Source organism: Macroventuria anomochaeta (assembly GCF_010093625.1).
Source record: "Macroventuria anomochaeta strain CBS 525.71 unplaced genomic scaffold BU25scaffold_9, whole genome shotgun sequence".
NCBI lineage: Eukaryota > Fungi > Ascomycota > Dothideomycetes > Pleosporales > Didymellaceae > Macroventuria > Macroventuria anomochaeta.
This window is the reverse complement of record NW_022985370.1, coordinates 773,826-790,424: the sequence shown is the minus strand read 5'-3', so window position 1 is coordinate 790,424 and position 16,599 is coordinate 773,826. Positions and strand designations below refer to the sequence as shown.

The 16,599-nt window shown below is 55.0% G+C and overlaps 7 protein-coding genes across 7 annotated transcripts; 3 read left to right on the top strand and 4 right to left on the bottom strand.

The window, feature by feature from the left end:
* The first annotated feature begins 321 nt into the window (after positions 1 to 321).
* BU25DRAFT_364158 (uncharacterized protein) lies at positions 322 to 1,983 on the top strand. The gene is made up of 5 exons (XM_033703778.1): positions 322 to 680; positions 730 to 982; positions 1,029 to 1,190; positions 1,236 to 1,622; positions 1,705 to 1,983. Exons 1-5 carry the CDS (start codon positions 625 to 627, stop codon positions 1,807 to 1,809), a joined length of 963 nt encoding a protein of 320 aa, XP_033564017.1. The 5' UTR covers positions 322 to 624; the 3' UTR covers positions 1,810 to 1,983.
* A 263-nt stretch (positions 1,984 to 2,246) lies between these two features.
* Positions 2,247 to 4,535, top strand: BU25DRAFT_409081 (RNI-like protein). Its single transcript, XM_033705975.1, has 2 exons — positions 2,247 to 2,273; positions 2,323 to 4,535. The coding sequence occupies exon 2, from the start codon at positions 2,713 to 2,715 to the stop codon at positions 4,390 to 4,392; it is 1,680 nt and encodes a 559-aa protein (XP_033564016.1). The 5' UTR covers positions 2,247 to 2,273; positions 2,323 to 2,712; the 3' UTR covers positions 4,393 to 4,535.
* Positions 4,536 to 4,576: 41 nt separating this feature from the next.
* On the bottom strand, positions 4,577 to 6,111 carry BU25DRAFT_489803 (YIF1-domain-containing protein; the record flags this gene model as incomplete). The annotated part of the gene is made up of 3 exons (XM_033711446.1): positions 4,577 to 5,598; positions 5,684 to 5,931; positions 6,063 to 6,111. 3 exons carry the CDS (start codon positions 6,109 to 6,111, stop codon positions 4,885 to 4,887), a joined length of 1,011 nt encoding a protein of 336 aa, XP_033564015.1. The 3' UTR covers positions 4,577 to 4,884.
* A 226-nt stretch (positions 6,112 to 6,337) lies between these two features.
* BU25DRAFT_409079 (P-loop containing nucleoside triphosphate hydrolase protein) lies at positions 6,338 to 8,543 on the top strand. The gene is made up of 2 exons (XM_033705974.1): positions 6,338 to 7,621; positions 7,670 to 8,543. The coding sequence occupies exons 1-2, from the start codon at positions 6,439 to 6,441 to the stop codon at positions 8,416 to 8,418; spliced, it is 1,932 nt and encodes a 643-aa protein (XP_033564014.1). The 5' UTR covers positions 6,338 to 6,438; the 3' UTR covers positions 8,419 to 8,543.
* Positions 8,544 to 9,126: 583 nt separating this feature from the next.
* BU25DRAFT_430022 (uncharacterized protein) lies at positions 9,127 to 11,223 on the bottom strand (the record flags this gene model as incomplete). Its single annotated transcript, XM_033708581.1, has 2 exons — positions 9,127 to 10,706; positions 10,764 to 11,223. The coding sequence occupies 2 exons, from the start codon at positions 11,221 to 11,223 to the stop codon at positions 9,127 to 9,129; spliced, it is 2,040 nt and encodes a 679-aa protein (XP_033564013.1).
* Positions 11,224 to 13,254: 2,031 nt separating this feature from the next.
* On the bottom strand, positions 13,255 to 13,963 carry BU25DRAFT_274837 (uncharacterized protein). The gene has a single exon (XM_033701873.1). The coding sequence runs from the start codon at positions 13,867 to 13,869 to the stop codon at positions 13,399 to 13,401; it is 471 nt and encodes a 156-aa protein (XP_033564012.1). The 5' UTR covers positions 13,870 to 13,963; the 3' UTR covers positions 13,255 to 13,398.
* A 1,739-nt stretch (positions 13,964 to 15,702) lies between these two features.
* Positions 15,703 to 16,155, bottom strand: BU25DRAFT_420064 (uncharacterized protein; the record flags this gene model as incomplete). Its single annotated transcript, XM_033707977.1, has 2 exons — positions 15,703 to 15,882; positions 15,964 to 16,155. 2 exons carry the CDS (start codon positions 16,153 to 16,155, stop codon positions 15,703 to 15,705), a joined length of 372 nt encoding a protein of 123 aa, XP_033564011.1.
* Between the last annotated feature and the right edge of the window lie 444 nt (positions 16,156 to 16,599).

Genomic DNA, 16,599 nt, shown 5'->3' with positions numbered 1-16,599 from the left:
CCCGACGCAAGAGCAGTTGCATCATACGAAGGCACAATAGTTGGAGCGAGCTGGAGGTAGGTCTGCAGGGGAGCGAGACGCGTTGACTGTGTTTACAATCGTCACCAATGTCGCTAGATGGAGTTCCCTGTCTCTTGTAATCTGCGATGGCAGACGTTCAGGGTAGCATGAGCACCTCACATAGCGGCACACTCGATCCCATGTGCTGTGCAACTTCGATTTTTAAGGCTGAGGAGCCCATCGTGGAAGTGAGCACGGGCTGTAGGTTGCTCGACCGTGCACTCAGTCTTCTTTGAATTTATGTTCGATCGTAGATCAGTTGAGGGTAGAGGGTAGGTCTATGTCTCCAATTTCTGCTCTTCAACCACTTGTCGTCTTCATCTCTACTTTCCATGTCGTTCGGTGCGTTGGTTGCTCCTGCCTTCACCCACGCAAACAGCACACGCCAGCTGCAGGCTCCCGCAATCTCACCGCAGATTCCTATCCCTCGGCTCGCCGTCTCTCTCACTTCGTCTCCGTCGCTAGCAACATAAGAACAACTCTCGACCCTCCCCGCTCCCGTTTTGCCTCCAGATTCAGACATCACACACAGCTGTTCACTAGCACGCTCCGTCGCTGCCCAACATGGGTAACAAGAACCGAAAGCAGGTACATGCGTACAATCCCAACGAGATTGAGCGGTATGTTTGCCTAAACCCGGCGCAGCTCCAGTGCACTGACGACCTCCAGCCTACGCTGCGTTCCTCTGCCTGCAAAGCTCAAATGCAACATGTGCCTGAAGAACTACAACCAGGCGAACTTCAGCCAGAAACAACTCACCGACGTCCGTTGGCAAGTCTCGAGGTCGGGAAGGATCACTACCAACCCCAAGTGCTCCAAGTGCACCGGCGGCCAGCTTGTCGAGATCGAATGCGTCATGTGCCACAAGACGAAGGGTCTGGAGGGTTATGCAAAGGTCCAGCGCAAGAAGCCAGATGACGCTGTGAGTATCTCAGTTTGGGCACGTTGAGCAACGTTAACAGCAACAGACATGCTACGACTGCATGGAGATTCAGGTTTCGCGAGAGCCGGTCGACGAAGTGCGCTACGAGGATCCTACCAAGGCCTTCATCACGACGGAGAGCTCAGGTGGTAGTTACCCAGACTACTGGAGCTCAGCCAGCTCCACACGCGATACTACTTCTAGTGCTGTGAGTGCGACCATGCATCTACCACTTCTTTCGCTGACTGCATAGGGCGATTGGGAAGACACGGAGTCCACCGACGGAGGCCGTCGTAGGCACGAGGGTGGTGGTATCGACCTGTCTGAACACTTCCAGCATGCTTTGTCCGTCAGTGGCGAGGTCTCGGACACGCTCATCGACTCTGAGTTCTCCTACAAGCCCGCCAACGATACCAAGCCAGGAACATGGAGCGAGGTCGCAGGTACCAAATCATGGCACACTGGGACCGAGACAGCCTCCAGCGTTCGCTCTGGTTTTGATCCAAACCGCTACGGCAGGCCCGGGGCTCGATCCGTCTCTGATTCTGTGCACTCATTCAACTCGAGCATCGCCGAGCGATCTCAGTCTGACAGCGGCCAAGTCGAGATGAAAGGAAACTTTGCCAAGATCAAGGCCTACGTAAGTGCATCTCTGTGGCTCGATTTCGGTTGCACTGGCTTCAAGTTCGCCGTACTCTCCAGGCAAAGCTAACTCTTCACAGAAAGCCCCGCCGCAGGATGACCCATTCAACTCCGACGAGGAGGACGAGAAGGAGTCATCCTCAGACGACGAAGCAGATTACAGTGACGACGATACGGTGATCTAGAGGGTACTCAGGACAGTTTAGGTGGTAGTCAACCTTCGAACATCAAAGCATTTGGTTAATGAAGCATGCATGGAGTCTGAGAGCGTGCGCTTCAACCATTCTCGAGGCGCTCCGGTGTCAACATCTCCAAAAATTTGGGTACAGTCTGAAAAGCAGGTCTGGTCTTACTTTCACTCTTACAATGAAGTCTGTTTGTAACGGAGCTCCTGATTAGTCATTCACTTTCTACGTTGAGAGTGACAAAAGGAGTGCTCTAAGCTTCTTTAAGTGCTATTTGCCACCACGTGATGACGCGATCGCGCTAGTGGCCCTGGACGCGCCTTCCGCGGTCGACACTCGTCCCCGCTCGCCAACCACTGTCTGACTTTCTAGGTCTCAACCACCATTCCTTTACGCTAGACACTCGTTCCTTTACGCTAGACACTCGTTCCTTTTCTTTGCGATTACAGAGCTAGGTAGTAGGTCTACACTTACAATGTTAGTCTTCCCCAGATATTTCGTGGCGAACAAGGCTTAGGAGTGGCAACAGGGCAGGACGACGACCAAGAGGTAGCGGTATTCGAGGGCCGCATTCTGCGTTGACAGATTTCCTGGCTGTGAGTATAACCTGGGCTGCTGTACACATTATGAATTCGTACAGTATCGATTTTTATTGCAATCGAGGTCATGAGCTGCGATTCCCTCCTCGAAGCTTAGCCGCATCAGCATCCCATAAGCTACATGAACCAGTAATTAATTTGATGATTGCAGGCCAACAACATCTCTGCCCAAGAAATTCGTGACTCGTACCGCGACCGAGTACAACGAGCCGAGCAAGATGCCGCAGCAGCAGCCGACAACGGCGAGGGACCTTCAAATGCTGGCGAGGATGTCGAAGAAGATCTGCAAGCCGAGTCATCTGCCATGGCCGCCGAGCGATCCCGCAAGCGCAAACGGAACCAAGACGAAGCCATTGCGAAAATAAAGAAGGGCAAGGAAGCCAAGAAGAAGACGTCAAAGAAGAAGAAGGGTCCAGACGACGAATCAGACGAAGACTTCATGGACATGTACAAAAAGGCGAAGAAGCTGCCAGGACAGCTTGAGAACTGCGAGCTATGCGATAAGCGATTTACGGTCACACCATACAGCCAGGCTGGTCCCAACGGCGGCCTCCTTTGTACGCCTTGCGGCAAAGAGCTAAAGAAGGAAGTGAAGGCACAAGAGAAGGCAAAGAAGCCCGTCGTCCGCAAGGGCCGTAGAAAGATCGAGAGCAATCGCCTGGACGGACTGACTGTGAGAGGAACAAAGTCATTGCAACAGCTGTGTATCGAGAAGCTTGCGAAGCACTCCGAGGACATCGATGAGCTGGGCGAAATGCCCGAGAACATTATGAACAAGATTAGCGAGATCTTTTCGAAGAAGCGCGCGATGAACTCGACAACCATGAAGCTGTTCCTTCAGCCGGACATGGACACTGTGGCTGTCCACGAGGCAGCTCTACTGGAGACAGAGGACTACGATCAGATCTTCGCAGTCTGTCCCACCGTCAAGAAGGTGGCCCTTCGCAATTGCTGTCAATTCAAGGACAGCAATGTCGATTACATGATCGAGAAAGCAAAGTCGCTGGTTGACATACAGCTGCTGGGCGCCAACCTCGTTGCAAACGACAAGTGGATTGAGCTCTTCATTGCACGCGGCCAAGATCTCAGGTCTCTGAAGCTTGAGTGGCTGGATGCCGCGTTCGACGACCAGGCTGTTGAAGCTCTCACCACATTCTGTCCGAACATTGAGCGTCTCAAGCTTGAGCGGTGTAAGAAGCTCGGCGTTGACAGCATCGATGCAATTGCTCGACTGGAACAGCTCGAGCATCTTACGCTACGGTTCTACGAACAGGTCCCACGCGAAAAGCTCATCCACCTGATCACATCTGTCGGGGCTCACCTGCGCACGCTCTGTTTGGAGCACTTCCTCGACAACAACAGCGACCCTACAGACGACGTTCTCGACGCCATCCACAAGACCTGTCGACACCTCAGCAAGTTCCGGTTCAGCGAGAACCACGAATGCACCGACGACGGCTACGTCAACCTCTTCACCAACTGGTCAAACCCTCCCCTCCGCTACATCGACGTGAACAGCCTGCGCGACCTCGACAACAGCAACCCCGAGGGCCCCGAAGATTATCCCATCGGTCTCGCATCCGGCGGCTTCCAGGCACTCATGGCACACTCGGGCTCCCGTCTCGAGTACATGGACATCTCGTCCTGCCGGCACATCTCCCACGCGACCTTTACCGACATCTTCGACGGCACAAAGCAGTACCCGTACCTCCGCGAGATCAACCTGTCCTTCTGTCCTGTCGTCGACACACAGATCATCGCCGGCATCTTCCGCTGCTGCCCACAGCTCCAGAAGGTGGTGACGTTTGGTTGCTTCCAGGTCGCGGATGTGGTTGTGCCGAGGGGTATAGTGCTGATTGGGGCGCCGAAGGCGCAGGACCAGATCGAGCAGTTTGGTGACACGGTTATGGAGTTCCAGGAGGAGATGCAGAGGGAGATGGATCAGATGCGGGCGGCGGGACGGCTGGTGCCGATGGCGGCTTAGGTGGATGAGGAGAAGTGATGAGGAGAAGTGATGAGGAGAAGTGATGAGGAGAAGTGATGAGGAGAAGTGATGAGGAGTTCATGGGATGGGTGCGGCGTTTGGTACAGATATCGTGGGGTTACAGATTTATAGATTGGCGCTTAGACATAGTTTCAACGATTCCAATGTTTTCTTGAACACGCTTCCTTTCTTCTTGAAGTATTTAAAATACATGCCACGATGGGTCGCGCATACGCTCCGTGTCCCAAATCGTTTCGCTGGCGGACAACCTCGATGTGTGCGTTGCATCTCCCGCTGATGTAGTGCGTTGCATCTCCCGCTGATGTATATGCTTGGCCATAGTGAATATCCTGCTTGCTGTGCGCCGCGCTTGCTTATGCTCATAACAAAATGCCCCTCCGCGACCTCTCTACAGCGGCGCCGCTCTGCCACCGGCCACACCGCAGCTCGTCCGAGTAGTCTTCTGAGCAGTGCTTCTTCCTAGTCACAAGCTCAGACCTTGCTCAACCACAGCATAAACCCCAACTGCACCAAATAACTATACACGAACAAGAACTGCGTCCGCCTATTCCGCTGCGCCTTCGCAACTGTATACCCACCCGCCGCGCTGGCTCCAAAATTGCCCTGCCCGCTTTGATCCGGCAGGAGCACGTACCGCAAGCTCCGCAACAGGAAAAACGCGTTCGCGCTGAAGAAGTAGGCGAAGATGGCCCAGCTGAGCCAGTACCCGCCGATGCCGACCGAGGACAGGAAGTGCGACAAGAGCAGGGAGACGATGACGTGGACGAATTTGTAGCCCGAGTACGCTACGAGATCGAGGAGTTGGGAGGAAGAGGTGATGGCGAGCAGGTACGTTCCTGTCTTGATGACGATGACTTCGGCGCCCATGACCGCGATCGCGACCGAGGCCGTGTAGCCCAGCAGTTCGGGGTGGAAGGCGCCACGCAGACCGGCGAGGAGGGTGGAGAGCAGGATGTACGTCACCAGTGCCATGGTGGGGATGTACATGTCCGGCGAGTTGGGGTCTTCGCGCGGGGGCAGGTACAGCGTTGGGCCTGCAGCGGAAGGGTCGGTGGAGTGGCGCTGCTGGCGCGACCACGGCTTGTGCCACCAGGGGAAGAGGATGATGCGCAGCTTAGAGAGGACGTACGAGTTGGAGACGTTGAAGTAGTGTTTTAGGGCGCCGACGGAGACGTATTTGCCGATCTGCTGGAGCATTAGCAACCTTGCCTGGCATGGGCCGTCATAGCGATCGTCTTAACAACGTGCTGATGGCCGTGTGGAGACGCACGTTCTGGTCGATGTACTGTTGCCCTGCGTTGAAGGCAGTCTGGCCCATCTGCAGGCCCAGCTGGGCGCTAGGGTCGTTGATGAAGCCGCCGAACGCCGGGTGCTGGCCGAAGCCTCCTTGCTGCTGAGGCAAGCCGCCGCCCTGCTGGCCGTAGCCATAGCCGCTCTGTGGTTGGGAAGGCGGTTGTGGAGGAGGGGGTGATCGCAGCTGGGGGACGGTGGAGACGTGCTGCGGGATGGGATGGTGGACTGTGTGCGTTAGCACCAGGACTGTCGGAAGCACCAGGACTGTCGGAAGCAGTCTGCTGCCATCGTCTTCTGCTCCACAACCGCTGGAGAGCAGAGGATGTTGAGACGGTGGATTGAGACGGTGTACGCACGGGGTGGTGAGTGCGCGGGCGGCTGTTGGGGGTAGCCTGAGCGCTGCATCCTGGCGTTGCCGTGCGCTTGCAGGTGGAGCGACAGACGCGTGATTCCGCTGGAGTAGACGCGTGACTCCGCTGGAGTGCTGGGAGGGGGTGTTGGGGTGAATTGGCCAGGTGGAGTGGTGTTGGCACGGATTCAACGTGTTCTGCCTGCGCGCATGCAGCTCTCCGCCGACTCCGACCATCTGGCCACAGCCGCGCCAACTTCGTCATTGCTGTCCCCCCCCTCCCCCCCTCCCCCCATCATAGCGACGGACCGACACCACCGACCACCGACCACTGGCCACCGACTGTCGCACCCCCCACCAAAGCACCCCAGACGCCGCCCACAATGCTGGACACGTTCGAGATCGTCACAGCGTCCGGCATTGTCCTCTGGTCGCGCACATATGTTCCCGTCGGGGCACACGTGATCAACAGCTTAATCCGCGACGTCTTCATCGAGGAGCACACACTGCCGCAGTCCGAGGACAGCGGGTCGAAGCCCACATACAAGAAAGACGGCTATACAGTAAAATGGACACAGGCAAAAGACCTCGGCCTCGTATTCGTCGCCGTCTACCAGAGTCTCGTCCACCTGACGTGGATCGACAAGCTGCTCGACAATGTGCGCGCACTCTTCGTGGGCCTCTACGGCGAGCAGCTGAAGACGGAGCTGAGCAGTGTGGTCAACTGCGACAGGTTTGGCTCCTACTTCGACAGGCAGATGCAGGAGCTCGAAGGCCAGAGCGACTCCAGCGCGCCGGGCATCAAGATCACCACACCGGACTCCAGCATCGACAACGATAGTGCCGAGGAGAGCGGGCCGGCAGCAGGCCTGCAGAAGCCACCGCAGCGAGCACTGTTCGATACGAGCGCCGACTCGACACCCGTACAGACCCCAGACACCTCGCGGCCGACCACGCCGGCGAGCCGCATCCTGGCAGGAAAGGCGAGGCCGGCGGGCGCACGCATGTCGCGCAGAGACAGGAAGAAGGCGTCTGGCAGCCCTGCACCAGCGTCGTCAGGCGACGAGGCTTCGGCAAAGCGCAAGGGGAAGAGCGCCAAGAAGAACCGGACTTGGGGCGAGCTAGGCGCAGAAGAGGAGGACGGAGACATGGTGCTCGACTACTCGCAGTCCGACATCCGTGGCGGCGCGGCAGAGGTCGAGCAGCTCGAGGAGATCCACCAGGACACGTGGGGCCGCAAGACAACCAGGGGCGAGTTCGTGCTCAAGGACCTCGACGAGGAGATGGACGCCATCATCCAGGAGCAAAACGCAAAGAAGGACACGGCGGCAGCAGCGGCAGCAACAGCGGCAGCAGGCGGCATCGTCGGATCAAGCTTGGGCGCAATAGGGGGATACTTCAGGAACGTCGTAGGCGGAAAGACACTCACTAAAGAAGACCTCGCCAAGTCCCTCAAGGCCATGGAAGAGCACCTCCTCCGCAAGAACGTCGCGCGCGAAGCCGCCGTCCGCCTTTGCGAATCCGTCGAGCGCGATCTCGTCGGCATGAAAACGCCCTCCTTCACCAGTACGCGCTCCCCTCCCTCGCCTTCTAGCCCTCACTGACACAAGCCAGCGATCGAATCCACCCTCCGCACCTCCATGGAAAAGGCACTCACCCGCATCCTCACACCCACCTCCTCCCTCGACCTCCTCCGCGAAATCTCCACCATCAACTCGTCCCGGTCCCGTCCCTACGTCCTCTCCATCGTCGGCGTGAACGGCGTCGGCAAATCGACAAACCTCTCCAAGATCGCCTTCTTCCTGCTGCAAAACCACCACCGCGTGCTCATCGCCGCGGCCGACACATTCCGCTCTGGCGCCGTCGAGCAACTGCGCGTGCACGTACGCAATCTACAAGAACTCTCGAAACGCGAAGGCGGCAGCGTCGACCTCTTCGAGAAGGGGTACGGCAAAGACGCCGCCAACATCGCCGCCGACGCCGTCGTCTACGCCGAGAAGCACCACTTCAACGTCGTGTTGATCGACACCGCCGGCCGACGACACAACGATCAGCGGCTCATGTCGTCGCTGGAGAAATTCGGAAAGCTCGCTAACCCGGACAAAATCCTCATGGTCGGCGAAGCGCTCGTCGGCACCGACAGCGTTGCGCAGGCGCGGAATTTCAACGCGAGTTTCGGCGCGGGGAGGAAGTTGGATGGCTTCATCATCTCCAAGACGGATACGGTGGGGGATATGGTGGGCACGTTGGTGAGTATGGTGCATGCGACGGGGATCCCGGTCGTGTTTTTGGGCACGGGACAGCATTACAGTGATTTGAGGAACTTGAATGTGGGCGTTATCACGAGGTTGCTGATGTCGTGAGGAGACGACAAGGTGATGGGTGGATGGAGGGATGTGTAACGTTGTTGTATTCCAAATGTATAATAGACTTGAGTCTGCGTTGCTGCTGTTCAACAAGGGCCTGAAGAGTACGATCTACGTTGAGCGGTAACGTCAGTTCGTAACGTCACTTCGAACTCCTCTGGCCAACAAGGCTCAAGCCGTCTTAAACCTCGTTTCCGACAACCATCACCAATGCGAGAACGGAGGACAACAGTGAAGGTGGAACGGGTATAATTTCCTCATCAACCACTACTATCTGCAGCTAACTATCATCATCCCTGTCGCCATCGCGACTAACGTACATTGTCGCCGTTCCAGGCATCACAACTCCCGGCAGGCCCTGTGCCATGCTATGCACCAGGCGCGCACGCCATTCCAATTCACACCATACCATACCAGAAGCCTTACTACTCCGAGCATGATTACCCTGAAGCAGAAGGCCACCCACCAAAAGCTCTGTCGAGCCGTTCAAAAAACGCCAAAACAGTAACGCCAGGAAAATAGTTGACTCGCCTGCGGGAATATTGATGTTGGATATCTCGTACAGAGGTAGAGAGGTAGAGAGATGTATACACATGCGGGTGTAAGAGGTAGCAAAAGGGGTATGCGAAGGCATCTGTAGGCCTTCTCTTTCTTCGTTGCCCATCTGTGGGGCTGTTCAATGTTGAAAAGTCGATCTTGTCGACTTTATAGTAGGACACCATCCCACATGCCAGGTCCTTGCCTGTGATACGCATGCGCAGCCTCGGTGGAGCAGCAAGTCCGCTTCTTCCCAAAGTCCTTCTGCACTGGCAGACGGGAGTATTCAGGAGCAGAGTTCTTGGGCGGCTGCAGCCCCTTCAACTCATTCTCGAATGTCGAGAACGATGGCTGAGCGATGGATCGATCAGGCAGGACGGTAGGCTGGCTGTGGAGAGTGAAGCTCGGGCGCGAGTTGTCCAGCAGGTGACGGACACTATGCTGGAGGTCAACTGTGGAAGACCTGCCACGCTTGCGTGAGGGGCTGATAGACTTGGTAGACAGAGGGCTGTCGACGCGCATGGGGGTCGCATCTGCATCATCGATTTGGTAGCGGTCCACAGACTCGGGTGAGGATGTGGGCTCGCTAGGAGCATACTCGTTGCACTTCGAGAGCACAGGGTAAGGCAGCTTCGCGTTGCGGCACGTCGCCAGCCGGGCCAAACTGGCCTGGCTTGGTGGCGCCCAGCCAGCAGACGAGACTGAGGAGATCGACGAAGCGCGGGAAGAGCGAGAGTTGTCCGTGATCATCGACTCTGGGGACGATGAGATCGAAGAAACAGATGGTGCCAGCGAAGGCCTGCGGCTCGGGAAGTGATAGGCCTCGAGTCCATTCCTGATGCTTGGGTTGAACTGGTCGACACAAGTGCGCGCCAAAGACGAGCACTGTGCTTGCTGCATTGCTGTGCACATCGAAGGACGACGCGAGCTCATTGCCATGGCACTCGCTGCAGGAGTGGAAGTGGCAACGAACTGGGGTGTCAACGAAGGCGTAGGCAGGGGACCCAAGCGCATGGGAGTGGGAGGAAGCAGATCAGGCTTCGGCTCGAGGAAGCGAGGTGCCTGGTAGAGAGCAGGTGTGGGTGTGCTCTCTTGTGAACCGTAGCCAGCCGAAGTAGGCGAACGAGACGCAGCGAGACCAAGTGCTGCCCTGGAGGGAATGCGCACAGGTGTGGTTGGTGCCTTTGGCTTCACAGTGATAACCTCCAACTCCGGTGTCAACATAGGAATGACATCCTTCCAGGTGTTTGGAAGGCTTGCTCCGGGAGATGACGGTGGGTTGGTAGGAGTGTGTCGTAGGACAACTTCCTGCCACTTCTCCCATACGGGATCGGTGATGTGGAGCTTCCAGTTAACAGCCTCCAGGAAGGCCATCTCGTTGGTGTTGATCTCACAGACCTTGAGGCCAGAGATCTTGCTCCATGCGCGAGCGGAGTAGTTGCGGTCCTGCAAGTACTTTGAGGCAAGAATGAGTGCCGCAAGAAACATGCGACGTCCGCACTGCAAAGCACGCATAGAAGCGTCTTCTGATTGCTGCTGCATAGTGAAGTCATGCTTAGGCAGGTGCGACTTGATGAGGATCAAGTAGTACAGGGCAACCTGCAGAGTAGAGTAGCTGGTACGAGATCGGCGAAGAGTCTCCTGGATGAAAGTGCGCAGAGGAAGCACACCACGTCCAGCAATGGTCTCGCAACGGCTCTTGGGCTCAGAAAGCTGCCAGATAACCTCAACCATTTGGGTTGCGGAATCTTCAAGGGAACAAGTCAGCGGGGGAACGAGGGTTCGAGGGTATCGATGGAACTAACCGACGAGGCAGTCGACGAAGTTAACCTTTCGGTCGCTTTGTCGTACTAACTGAGGAGGAGCGCGCTGGTTGATCGTAGTCGATGATCGTCGTGGGTGCTGTCGCTGCTCCACTGGTGCAATAAGTTCAGCCTGACGCAACGATGGCAGCCTTTCCTGTGCAGTCTCTCGGCAAGCGGAGGCCTGGTACTGCGGGAAGGTGCTGACACGGCTGATTGGTTGAAGTGCAGCTACATTTGAGAAGTTGACAGCAGTTGCCATAGCAATCTGTCCCGTGCTGGAGCTCCATTCATCTGACTCCCAATTGGAGGGGCATGATGTTGAGCTTGTGCTGGATACTTGTGATGCGGCATCCGAGAACACTGAAGAGGTAGAGGAGGAAGCTGATGAAGAAAGAGCAGAGGCGTAGGGGTTGTTCTCTGGCGAGATGCCAGAGTCGCGAAAGTGGAAGTCGAGGCTCATGTTGACGGCAAGGGAAACAATAAGCAACGCTCTTATAACAAATGGACAAGTAAGGAGGGAGTGGAGATGTGACTCGGCTTTGACGTTACGTCTCGAAGTGCTGACCGTGAGGTAGACCTTGAGGTGTGGCGCAAGGCGTGATCGGGTGGTCGTGGGGTGACCGAGAAGTTACCGATTAGACAAACCGTACGGAATAACCTTGGATTCCGTCGTGTGATTTCGAAGTGTCTTGTGCACTTTCGAGTTCTTGATATCTTTCCGGGTCGCGATTTCTCCTCAAACGTACAAGACTCGTGATAAGTCGTGATATGATCGAAGTGATGTGACGGTCTTCAAGAACCGGGAAATGTTAGAGAGCAAAGCCGAGATCGTACACGTCGAAGCGTGGGTTGTGTGACGAGTTCGCAATTGAAAGTGTTCTTCGAGCAGGTGTTATGTGATCGAAGGTGCCCAGTTGCAGGACCGGAGGGTACTCCAGTCACTGTCAGCTGCAGAAGTTACCGTTAACAAGACCTGTGAGAGAGACCGTCCGCAAAGCACTCCGAGTACGTAGCTCCTGTAACAGCTGGTGCTGTCGCAAAGGCTAAAAGTTCGAGGTGGTGCGGGAGTCTAGCAGGCGAAACCTCCGATGAAGAAGGCCTTGTTTTCGAAAGTGGTAGATTCTGAGCGACGAGTGACCGGAGTAATAGTGTAGACCGAGATAAGCATTGCTATGTTCTGGTGGTGGTGTCGATGTAAGAAGTGTTCGAGTTGGCGACTACCGTAGGATGGTGGTCACCGAGCTGAAGCTTCGAATGTCGGCGGTATAGAACCGGAAATGCGTGTGTTGTGTTTGGAGTATTATTATTGGTTGATGTGCATAGGAGGTGTTGATGTTGTCCGAGGTGTGATGTTGGGTGACGTGGACAGGGAAGTAGCAGTCGGGGAGTCGGTGGGTGAGCGGAGAGTAGGTGCTATGCGCAATAGTCGAGAGACTATCGTGTGGCGGAGAAGAGGTTTATGAGGCAGCCTCGTCGTTAGGTGAATGACTATAGGTTGCTCGATGAGTCCTTGCGGTAGGCGGCAGCGTGGCGGCGACGGGGTCAAAGCTGGCTGTTACCTGGACAAAGACGGGACGGAGGATAGTAAACGGGGCGAATAGTCAACAGTGGATTTGGCGATAGTAGAGACGGCAACAGGCTGTTGCTTCCTCTATTGGGGGCCCGAAGGCTCGCTGTAGGGTATCGTGAAGTCCATTGCTGCTGTTCTGATGAGGGAGGGCGGATGCGCGGAGACAGCCAGTTAATAGGCAGCCCCCGACTCACAGCCTTCCCCGTCCCAGTCATCACGGCAGTGCGCACGGGCCCCCTTGCCACCACCTTCAGACTCATCGCGCCTTCCTTGAGCAACACTGGGTACGAATTTGCCATCTACGACCTCGGATCGTGTTGCCATAATTTGGAGCAGCTATGTCACTATGTCGCCGCCGTGTTAATTATCTTTGCCTTCACGGTGCAGCGTGGTTGTAATACTCGTTCACTGCTGTCAAGGCGTTGGGGTGAGACGCTCGATGCACTCCATCGCCGCTTCAGCCTGCCTTGCCAGCCCTCAGTGCCAGCTTGCAGCGGACACTGCCCGCGCCTGCGCCTGCGAGCGACCGTGTCAAGCAAGCGCAGCGAGGCTGGTGCGGCCTGGTGTGCACCCAAGCCTCGCTGCAACACACGGCGACTCCTTTTTCCATGCCATGAATACATCAGACGTCTGGAACACGCGTTCGCATCGCACTGCCAGCCTGTCCTCTCCCTTTCATCCAGGGATCAACGTTCAACAGCAGCTTGGCCCTTGGTTGCTTCGAACCCAAGGCATGGATCGCCAAGTGATGCACTCCTCACTATAGATCTACTCTGATTGGCTGGAAACAACCGTGCCAGCTAAGCCTGGCAAACTTACGCACAATGCCTCATCCTGGGCGGCGTCAACATGCCTTTTGTGGCGCAATTAGGGGCCAAAACCCAGACACACCCCTCGGTCCAAGCTGTGTTGCGCCAGGCAGATGCAACACTCTTCATTTGCATCCTCCGTCTGCTGTGCGGCCGTTGCGTGAATGCCCCCATTTCACGGTGCGATTCGTGGTTGACGCAAACGGCCCTGACAATGATCTCCTGCTGCCAGCTCACTGCTCTGCTCGGCACCCGGCTAACGAATCCCATTCAACGACAGGCTGTTGGTGCCGGACTTGATCCCTCGAAACGAGCCATGCGTGGCCCTGTTCTTCACCGATGCACTGCGCATCCCTTGCAGTTGGGTGATTGGGTGCAAACCTCGGGAACATGAAGTGTGCCCGAAAATTCTCCAGCGATAAGTGGTTTGCGCCTCTTGCGTGCACAAGTGCAGATTTTGCCTGCTGGAGGGCCGCGAATGGTCTTGAATCGCCACACCGTCGGCCTTTGGACCTTCTGGAATGGCCACGGAAGCCGACTTCTTCCGGCTACACAGGGGCTGAGTCACCTCCACACCACCACAGTGCGAAGACGGCAGTTCCGCATGGCAAGACAGACAAGCAACGGAACCAGCTTTCAGCTCCCGATAGAGTGAAGATCCTGCGTCACCAGCGTGACTTGCTGGCGACTCAAGGCAGCGCGAAGTCTGCTGACACCGTGACCGCATTTGCAACGTGTGGTGAGCAACGGCGCGTCGATATGAGCTAGAGTGATTCAAGTGTGATCACATTGATAAGGTATGAGGAGTCATGACTCACTGCTGCCTGGTGAGCTTCCAAATACACCAGATGTCCGCGGCAAAGGTGAAGCGGTATCGCAAGAAGAGCAGGGCAATCTTGGTAGGCTGCGGTCGTTCAGTGGGTCGCTGATAGAGCGTGACGAACTCTGCGATTCTCTTGTGAACAGGACACGGACTTTGCTATCGTGGTGGTTGGGCTTCGATCGTCCGTGTCATCTTGTAGAGGCCGCAGCAACTGCAGTGGCGGCACAACCAGCTTTTGAAGCTCAATGATGCTGGTGAAAATTCGAAGACGGCATGTGCCATGGTAGCGCAGGGCGTCAAATCCCAGGGTATCGGGTATATCACACAAGCGTTGTGCCATGCTTCCGTTCATCTAACCCCTCGATCCGTATCGCGAGAAGGCGGCAGTAGAAGTGGCAATGACAGAAAGAGATGGAACCTGTTTGTCACATCAGCAAATTACTCAAGAATAGATTATCCCAACCTATCTCTTCCCCTCTTCGGTGGTACCCCTATCCAGAAATCGCGCAGTGTTTGATGAGCTTGTGTGATCCTTTGCAGGCAGCAGCAGCAGCGGCAAGGGTCCAACCTCGATCGATGGTTATGGCGACATCGTGACCCGTACCGTGGATGTAAAATCAATCAGCGATACTCTATGAACTATGGGCGATCCAAATGGATGGTGGAGTGAGCGAGTAAGAGTAAGGGCCATTCGTCGTGATGAATGTGGAAGACGTTCAGTGGTTGACAAGAGGGGAAGATACAGGAATGTGCAACGAGAGTCCTTCTCAGTTACTTGCGATTATCTTTGAATTTTAGTGAACTTTGGTTCAGGCACTGACCTTTACCATGGATTGCCGCGGAATGTTGTTATCACATTGGACAGTATTCAAGTGAACCATGCTAGCGATAACGCGGTTGCATTATTGTACCAATAGTAACAGACTCCAGTCCCTGGATGGTTGGATCGAGATCGTGTGCTTTATTTCCCCGATAGACATACAACCTTCTTCAACCAGATCACCTTACTTGGACTTCGTTATGCTCAGCACTTAGGAACGGGTTGCTCTCATCCGAGGTAGGATGACCCTTAGCTTATCTTCAAGTGAAAAGAAGTGGAAAGTGGTGATCATTAACTCTGCAATTAGTAGTGACATCTGAAGTTGTCCAGTGAGTTGCAATTTGACCAACGATAAGCTTGCAAGGCTTTTTGCATGCATGCTGTTTAAGCACCAATGTACAGCTCGTGTCTTCCCATGATCGGAAGCTTTGCCGTAAAGACAGACAAACTCCTCACAAAAGTCTGCACACTTTTTCTTGATCACCTTTGTCTTTTGTACCGTGTGTTACAGGCTAAATGAAATGTACAACAAGTGGGAAAAGGACTTGTAACAAAGACGTAAGAGGGGTACCGCACCTTTCCATCATCTGAGAAATGTGCGAGATCATGTGGACTCTGTACAATTGAATTCGTGGAATTTGGATGTCAGGAAGTTTTAAATCGCGAGAAGTGGTGTTCGAAATCCAGTGTGCGACAACGACTTAAAGTGTCGTACACATCGCTAGTCTTGTAGACCATGATCGATACAGGGAATCTGTTGATTTTCGTAATGACTGATCCGTCTCCAGTGCCTCCAGACACCCATTTTGAATCAGGCTAATCTGAGAGAATGACAGCTGAAGTCTGCTTCTCAAAGTTAAAGAAGGTTGGAACTCCAACCTCTTTCCGTACAGCATTCAAGAAAGCCCATATTCGCCTCATCTTGTGGTACCGTCTTGTGGTACCGTCTTGATCGATACAGTCATCGTGTATCGAGATCCAATGCTTAGGCGAACGGAACATACGTCTTGAGTCGAGAACACGTCAGTGTCGGATGCAAGCGCACTCGTAAGTCTCGAAGGGCCACCAACAACCACCACCGTCTTCCCAAGAGGTAACTGTATCAAAGCAGCAGCGCCTAGTGCCACCAGCGCCATTCAAGAATCGCTGAAGGCACGCCCCGCCCCAGCTCTTCTCACAGCTCCTCCTTGCCAAGTGATTCGTTTCCCCCTTGGGCAGACCTGGGCTTCGAAAGTAACGTTGTCGGAATTGGTTGGAGCACCGATAGGAAGGCCGATCGGTGCATCAGTCGGCACCTGAGTTGGGATCGCTACAACGGTGGCAGTGGTTGCCAGCGTAGCGAGGCCGATAAGAAATGTCTTTTGACGCATGTTGAACCTTGGAAGTGATAATGTAGACTGAGGCCTTGTGTTAAGGTGAAGCCAGTAAGATAGACTCGCTTTGATCTTCGGAGTTGTTAATCTTCTTATAGACGTTCTTCTTGCGCCCTGGTCTGCAAACTCATAGTTGCAATTACACGAAAAGCGACATTGTGTACTGCTACAGTCCAGTTTGCGTATATCGGCACATACTGCGACTCTTGTGGAACGTGCGGCTCCTGATGAATATTTCTGGAACACTGGCTTGGAGACGTGAAATGCGCCTGTTCAACGTTCATATAATATGCTTGGCCATCGATTTGTACAACGCTGGAGCGACCCGCGCGAGCATTCCTTTAGATCACCCCAGCTCAAGAAGCATTGGTACTCCGTTCTCGGAGTACCGGATATTGATGTTCTTGGTCGAGCACATGATTTGGTGAAGCGTGTGCAGCG

Coding starts and splice junctions, on each gene's coding strand:
- BU25DRAFT_409079 (XM_033705974.1), top strand. CDS start 6,439: ATGCTGGACACGTTCGAGATCGTCACAGCGTCCGGCATTGTCCTCTGG. Junction 7,622..7,669: donor GAAAACGCCCTCCTTCACCA/GTACGCGCTCCC, acceptor GACACAAGCCAG/CGATCGAATCCACCCTCCGC.
- BU25DRAFT_274837 (XM_033701873.1), bottom strand. CDS start 13,869: ATGCGGTCACGGTGTCAGCAGACTTCGCGCTGCCTTGAGTCGCCAGCA.
- BU25DRAFT_364158 (XM_033703778.1), top strand. CDS start 625: ATGGGTAACAAGAACCGAAAGCAGGTACATGCGTACAATCCCAACGAG. Junction 681..729: donor AATCCCAACGAGATTGAGCG/GTATGTTTGCCT, acceptor GACGACCTCCAG/CCTACGCTGCGTTCCTCTGC. Junction 983..1,028: donor GCAAGAAGCCAGATGACGCT/GTGAGTATCTCA, acceptor TAACAGCAACAG/ACATGCTACGACTGCATGGA.
- BU25DRAFT_409081 (XM_033705975.1), top strand. CDS start 2,713: ATGGCCGCCGAGCGATCCCGCAAGCGCAAACGGAACCAAGACGAAGCC.